Source organism: Heteronotia binoei, chromosome 5 (assembly GCF_032191835.1).
Source record: "Heteronotia binoei isolate CCM8104 ecotype False Entrance Well chromosome 5, APGP_CSIRO_Hbin_v1, whole genome shotgun sequence".
In the NCBI taxonomy this organism is placed as follows: domain Eukaryota; kingdom Metazoa; phylum Chordata; class Lepidosauria; order Squamata; family Gekkonidae; genus Heteronotia; species Heteronotia binoei.
In genome coordinates this window covers 41338046-41345287 of record NC_083227.1, presented here as the reverse complement: position 1 = coordinate 41345287, position 7242 = coordinate 41338046, and the positions used below count along the sequence as shown (strand labels likewise).

At 43.9% G+C, this 7242-nt stretch overlaps 1 protein-coding gene across 1 annotated transcript; it reads left to right on the top strand.

The window, feature by feature from the left end:
* The first annotated feature begins 1626 nt into the window (after positions 1-1626).
* Positions 1627-6081, top strand: LOC132572367 (zinc finger protein 22-like). The gene is made up of 2 exons (XM_060239298.1): positions 1627-1834; positions 4949-6081. Exon 2 carries the CDS (start codon positions 4960-4962, stop codon positions 5842-5844), a length of 885 nt encoding a protein of 294 aa, XP_060095281.1. The 5' UTR covers positions 1627-1834; positions 4949-4959; the 3' UTR covers positions 5845-6081.
* The last annotated feature ends 1161 nt before the right edge of the window (positions 6082-7242 follow it).

Below are 7242 nucleotides of genomic sequence, written 5' to 3'. Positions count from 1 at the left end.
AAACATAAATCTTGCCTGGAGTTTAATTCAATGAACAAGAGAATATGAACTAGATTATACACTTTCCATCATGGTCTTATTGTAGTTTCAAAATTCTGTAATAGGGATGGTGTGTATAATATGCATGGAATTGTTAGTAATATGGGGGGGGGGGAATTGTACAGTGCCATTTGTTGGTACAATAGGATTATGCTGGAAATTATGTTGTGCCTCCTGACACCTCGTAAACCCTTGCTTTAATGATTTCCAGTGGCCATTCCAAAACCCAACACTTGTTTTAGGAAGGACCAATGGATTTCCATAGCTATTATCCGTCATTTGTTTCGGTATATCCAGTTCTGGTCCCAGAACAAAATTTCAATCCAATTTAAGACTAACATTCCTCCCCCCCCCCCCCCAAAGTATAAGCTTTTGTGCTCCACAAGCACACTTCTGCAGATACAAACAATGGAATAAAATCTCCTACTTACAGGGAACGTGTGCACATGCTGAGTCTCCATTCTCGCATGTACCGAGCCCACCCTTCCCAATCACACCATCCACATGAAAGGTCTTGCTTTCAACAGGAGTACTTATTTAAAATATTGATATCCTACTTCAACTCCTTGGACTCAATATAGTGATTTCCTTGTGCCCCCTACATTTCTCACATGTTTATCCCCACCAGGACTGGCCCTAGACTATCTGGTACCCTAGGCAAGGCTAACTTCTAGTGCCCCTCCCCCCACTGATAACTAGTTTTCAAAAACAGATGAATTGTGGGGAAATTGAAAAGCACAATTTGGTGCCCCCAGGAGGCTGGCGCCCTAGACAATTGCCTAGTTTGCCTAGTGGCGGGGCTGGGCCTGATCCCCACTTATTCTTCACTCAACTCAGAGGCAGTTTACAAACTCTTCCCACTTTTTACCCTCATAACAAACTCTATGAGGTAGGTCAATCTGAGAGATTGCTGAATGGGTTCTAAGATCATTCTTCCCTCTTCCTTCCTCTCAGTAAAGCAGGCACTGATTTTCAGAACCATATATCTTAGGGGTATCGAACTTATTTGTTATGAGGGCTGGATCTGACATAAATGAGACCTTGTTGGGTCAGGCTGGGCTATGTTGGGCTGGGTCATGTGTGTATCTATTTAAGATCAGGTAGCAGAGATATACCCTTTTTAAAGAACATAAACACGGTTGAAGGGTTTTAAAAAACTTAAAATAAAACATGCTCAAAACATTAGCACTTGTTGGTCTTAAAGGTGCTTTCTTTGTATTTCTCCCATGGGATCCAGGGAACTGGGCAAAGGCAACTCTGGCTCTTTCCCTTCCTCCTCAGGGGACCAGGAAGCAGAGTAGCCTCAATCGATGGAGAAAATAGAAGTTTTGCTCTGTAGTTCCTGAGCGATTGAGCAAACCTTGAAAAGCAAGCTGAGATGCAGAAGGAAGCAAGAGAGAAAGAAGGAAGCAGACAAAAGCCAGTTGCTGGGGGCCTCATTTGGCCCCCTGGCCGCATGTTTGACGCCCCTGTTAGGCAGAGCTAAGCCCCGGTAGTAAAAGTCGGAGCTGGGTCGACTGAGGCCACCAGAGGGCTCTGTGACAGTCGAAAGTCTGGAGGGAGGGAAGTGCACGCCCTGCCGCCACCGGCGTGTTGTGCTTCCTGGGTCAGATGCTGCGTGATCCTGTCAGGTGCGACTCCCTCGGCTGCTGCCCCCCTGAGAGATAGGAAGTGCCCTGAATCTCCGCTGTCTTATCCCTGCACTTGGAGGCCCTGGATCTTCACCGAGGTGGACCTCACCATGAAGCAGCCTTGGGCCCTGCAGTCGTTCGCTCCGGAAGACCTGGAAGCTGAAGTGAGTGGCATCTCCAGGAGCACATCGCCTCCAGGAAGGGGGCAGCGGCAGGGGAAGGCGGGTTGACACTTTAAAGAAGAAAAAAAAATCTGGCAGGGTTTTTGTGCCGTCCATTGTTAGCAAGGAAGGCAGAAGTCCGATAAGACAAACATTTAGGCGGGGGTGGCCAAACTGTGGCTCGGGAGCCACATTTGGCTCTTTCACACATATTGTGTGGCTCTCGAAGCCCCTACCGCCCCATCGGCCATCTTGGAGGTATTTCTCTCTCTAAATTACTTTCCCAAGCCTAGTCAGCCAGTGGCTTGGATAATTCAGTTGAAGCTAAAGTTGCTTTCTGTCCACATCTCCCTCCCCATCTCCCTTCCTTCCTTCCTTCCTTCCTTCCTTCCTTCCTTCCTTCCTTCCTTCCTTCCTTCCTTCCTGTTCTCAAACATCTGTCACTCAAGTCTTGTGGCTCTCAAACGTCTGATGTTTATTCTGTGCGGCTCTTATGTTAAGCAGGTCTGGCCATCTTTGCATTTAGGGTTGCCAACCTTAAAAGTAGGTCCTGAAGTTCTCCTGGGATAACAACTGAGTGCCCTGCTAAAGAGATCAGTTCTCTTGGGGAAATGACAGCTTTAGGAGGCTGATTGTATGGCATCTTAGAACTCCCCAAGCCCCTCCCCCCCACCCGACACAGAAGTCTCTCAAGCATATCCCAAGTCTGAGTTGGCAAACCTACAAGAATGCTATGTAGATAGGTGGGCAGCAGTGTTGGTCTGAAGCAATAGAACAAAGTAGGAGTTCAGTAGTACCTTTAACAGGTGCTACTGAACTCCTGCTTTGTTCTTCAAGTATCCCGTATGCTATCTGCACATTTTTAATGATAAATGTTGACCCTGTTAAGGAATAGGTAATTTTAAATCTAGCCTTAAGATCCGTTGACCTGAGTGCTATGGCAGGGGTCTCCAATCCAAGATCCTACAGCCAAATGTGGCACTGTGCAGAACCAGATACGGTGCTTTGAAAATCAAAACCTTATGTTAAGGTATAGTGGAGGAGGTGGGATGCTAGAATAACCAATATGTGAAGACAATGGCAAGCAAATATTTTTATTGGGCTAAAGTGTAGATGACTTGGGAAGGCAATGGCAAACCACCGCATAAAAAGTCTGCCAAGAAAACATCACGATGTGACGTCACCCCATGGGTCAGTAATGACTCGGTGCTTGCACCTTTATCTTTTTAAAGATGTTCTTAGAGATGCTTTACAGGAAGGAGAGGTGAACAGTTGCCATTAATCCAAGTGTGAATGATGCACAAATGTATGACAGTGCACTAAAATAATTGTGCAGGATGCTCTTGTGCGTATTAATTGTTTATTGTGAGACCTTATGTGTGCCACTTCCTACTAAAGAATTTGCAGTTTGCAGTGCTTTGGGCTGAGGAAATTATAGATTCACATGGCAGTAATCAGTAATATTAAGCCGCGTATTTTCGCATGCAAAGGGGTTATCTTGTATTGTTTTTGTTGAGCCCTTTCTCTGAATTTTTGACATCATTTGGAACTTTAATTCTAAAAGACTGCTGATCCCTGATCAAAACTGACTGTATTTCATTTCCACACCAAACTATCCAGCTATTTTGATTTCTCTGCTTCTCCTACTCTGGACAACATTTTTTGGGGCTATAAGGATATCAGAAGAGCTCTGATGGATCACATCAATGGTCCATCTAGTCCAGCATCCTGTTTCACATGTTGCCCAAAAAGTTACCCTGAAGGGCCAACTAATGGAGCAAAAAGGTCCAGGTCACCACCTGACTTTCCCCCTACCACTGGGATTCAGAAGTTTACTGCCTCTAGATATGCAAGTTTTTTTTTCAGTCAGCATGTCTTACAGCCATTCATAGATCTGTTCTCCATGAATCTTAAATATAGTTCATTGGATAACTTCCCCCCTCCTTTCTCTATTACTTTGTTGACTCTGGATTCACTTCATGCATGACCGTAGCTGAAGCCTTCAAATGTTTACATCACAATAAAAACATTACTGCAGGTGATGAATTTCACATATGAATATTCCTTTGCATAGAAAAAAGAATCCTTGTGAATAGAAAATAGCAGTCTCATCAAAGTATGAAGGAAAGGAAAAAAATGTTAACACAGGGCTTAAAAGCCATAACAAGGAAGACTGTGTTTGTTGATACTATAATATAAATTATTACAGGCATTGTGAATTATTGTTGTCTTTATATATTATTAAATTTTGCATAGAAGTGTCACATACATGCACTTCATGGCCTTCAGCTTTGGACCCTCCTGCCTGAGGAGATTCTACCTTGGATTCACTGCAGCATCTGTTGCCTCCCCCTTCTCACTGCAACCCAAAGTGCTGTGTCTGGGGAAGAGGGTACCTCCCCCGAACAGCATTTTGGGTTGCAATGAGAAGGGGGAGGCAACAGATGCTGCAGTGAATCCAAGGTAGAATCTCCTCAGGCAGGAGGGTCCAAAGCTGAAGGCCATGAAGTGCATGTATGTGACACTTCTATGCAAAATTTAATAATATATAAAGACAACATCCCCCGAACAGCATTTTAAGCTACAGTGGGATAGGAGAAGCAAAAAATCCTTCTGTCTGCAGAGGTTGCCAGTCTCCAGGTAGCACCTGGAGATCTTCTTCTGTTACAATTGATCTCCACATGACCAAGTTCATGGAGAAATGGTTTTTCTGAAAGGTGGGTTCTATAGAATTGCACCCTGCGGAGGTCCCTCCTCTTCCCAAACCCCACCCTCCTCAAACTCTACCCCCCAAATTTCCAGATATTTCTCAGCTCAGAGCTGGCAACTTTACCACTGATATTGTTCATTCAATATCCACATCTTGCCTAGGGTTTTGGAAGCAATATAAACTCCTTTTCTAGCAGTCATTTGATTGAGCTAGAGTTCCCATTGTTACACTGTAATGAAATTTTGGGAGGTGTTGCATCCTCTTTGCAATTTGATTTAATTTTGCAATCCTGTTATTTTTAGGTTAGTGTTTTCAGTGCTTCGATCTGTGTGAAGAGTGCTCTGTAAATCTTTAAAATAAATCACTAAAATTTTTGTTTTCTTCTCTTCCCCCCCCCCCCCTCACAGCAGTTGCATGGATGATGAGTAAGAACAGGGAGGAGAATTCTCAGAAAGCTGGCCCCAAAACGGCAGCATCCCAGAGTTCTAAGTGGGGAGAGACCGTCCTGATTTGCTCTCTGCGCAGATCAGTGAGGCAAAGGAAGGCACAGGAGAGGCCTGCTCAATGTTATGAAGGTTCTAAGACTTGGAAGGAAAAAATTGGAAATGAAAACACAGGAGCTCTTTGTGGGAAAAGCAACCGACAACATCTGGGACACCAAACACATGATAGAATCAACTTGGATGGGAACCTTTTGAAGTGCCTTGACTGTGGGAAGGGACTTTTGAATCCATCAGCTTTCAGAAGGCATAAGAAATTCCACACAGGAGAGAAACCCTTTAAATGCTCTGACTGTGGGAAAAGCTTCATGGAAAGCAACCACCTCATTCAGCATCAGAGAATCCATACTGGAGAGAAACCCTATGCATGCTCGGACTGTGGGAAAGAATTTACCCAGATCTCGCACTTAATTCACCACCGCAGAAGCCACACGGGAGAGAAGCCTTATGGCTGCCCCGAATGTGCAAAGAGCTTCAGTTTTAAGTCGGCTCTGGTACGGCATCATAGGATCCACACGGGAGAGAAGCCATATGAATGCCCTGATTGTGGGAAGTGCTTCAATGTCAGCTCCCACCTGGCACGTCACCAGAGGATGCATCTCAAGGAGGCAACTCTGGCGGCAGTGGAAAGCTTGAGGGGCAGTGCGGCCCTTGTTAGATGCCACAGGACACAGAGGTTGCACCACTGCACAGACTGTGGGAAAGGCTTTTTCTGCAATAGAGATCTTGTAAGACATCAGAGAAAAATCCACAAAGGAGGAGGGAGATCTGGGAAAGCTTCAACCACAAATCCAACCATATGAGACATCAGTGCATCGAGGCACATACCTTATAGTGCTAAATATCCAGAGCTGAGAAATGTTCTGCTGCTCTGTAATAGACTTATGAGAATGCTGCATGCAGAGATAAAGAGATCCTGTTGCACTCATCGAATTGTGCAGCTGGAAATGCCTGCGTTCTGCAGTTGAAATAAATGATATAATTTATTATTATTGTCAGAAGTGTACTTTAAAAAAATAAAGAATATTTATTGAAAGAAATATGAATACATATATACATAAATAAATAAGTCAAATACAAATAGAAATAACCAGGGATTGAAGACAAATACATAGGTAGGATCAAAATATTCTGAAAAAATAAAAGAAAATACCTGGCAAATTAAAAACTTCACATATGGGATTTTAAACATATAACAAAGTTAGTAAATAATGTCGATAGCTTCCAGGATTGATGCAGATTCCGGTTTATGAGCTAGAAATTCAAGGAATGGAAACCAAATGGACACACATTTTGAGGTATAACGGTCTGTTTCACCTTGGGTCAGAGAATCTGATAATTTAGCCATAATACAGTACAGAAGTGTACTTAATTTGCATACCCCTGTTCTTTCTGCTTGGGGAGTGTTTGTACAGAGTGTATCTCATTATTTCTGTCCTTGTGGTTTTCTAATCCAGAGCTGGGTCAGAGGCCTAGGAAAAGGAGGTTATGATTAAGCCTGAAGAGCCTCAGATCTGAAGATAGCCAAAGGCTGCAGACTTCTAAATGAGTGTCATTAAGGCTGCTATCTACTACTGAGCAGGATACAACCTAGGAAGATTTTCTGCTCTTGTAGCTTCCCTGATCCCAGGTACCTGGCTGCTCTTCTGCCTCTTCTGTCCAGTGCAAATCTTTGCACTAGGCAGCAATGTGGGTGGGTGCAGAAGGTTCAGCTGAAACCAGATTCTGATCTTGACCAGGGATTCTTAGACCTTGTGAAGATTCTTAGGCCTTCTTCCTTACTTACAGTGAAAAAGGAATTGTTCTGATCCTGCACAATATTTAAGTCAATGGGTAACACAGCTAAGCAGTTACTTGGCTTTGCTCACCATTCATAAAAGAGGAAGGGGAGATTTGTATAGGATGTAAATGAGATCTAGCTCATTTGAAAACAGTTCATAGTTTTACCTCTGCAATGTGATCAGCAGCAGCCCTAATGCCTGAAGGAGGCTGGAGGTGGGCATTTCGGGAGGCAGGCAGGATTCTCACTTGCCTTAATGGATACTTCATAGCTCTGGAAACCACTAAAGGCCTTAATGACCCTTAACTCCTGAGCACTCACCTGAAAGCCAAGTTAGAAGCATCTGCATGCCTCAGCACAAGTGTGTTGTGATGATGGATTTCTCCTTGTCACTCAGTTTTATTTAACCTTGAATCTGTGT

Excerpts from the sequence above, each read along its gene's own strand:
- LOC132572367 (XM_060239298.1), top strand. The coding sequence starts at position 4,960 with ATGATGAGTAAGAACAGGGAGGAGAATTCTCAGAAAGCTGGCCCCAAA.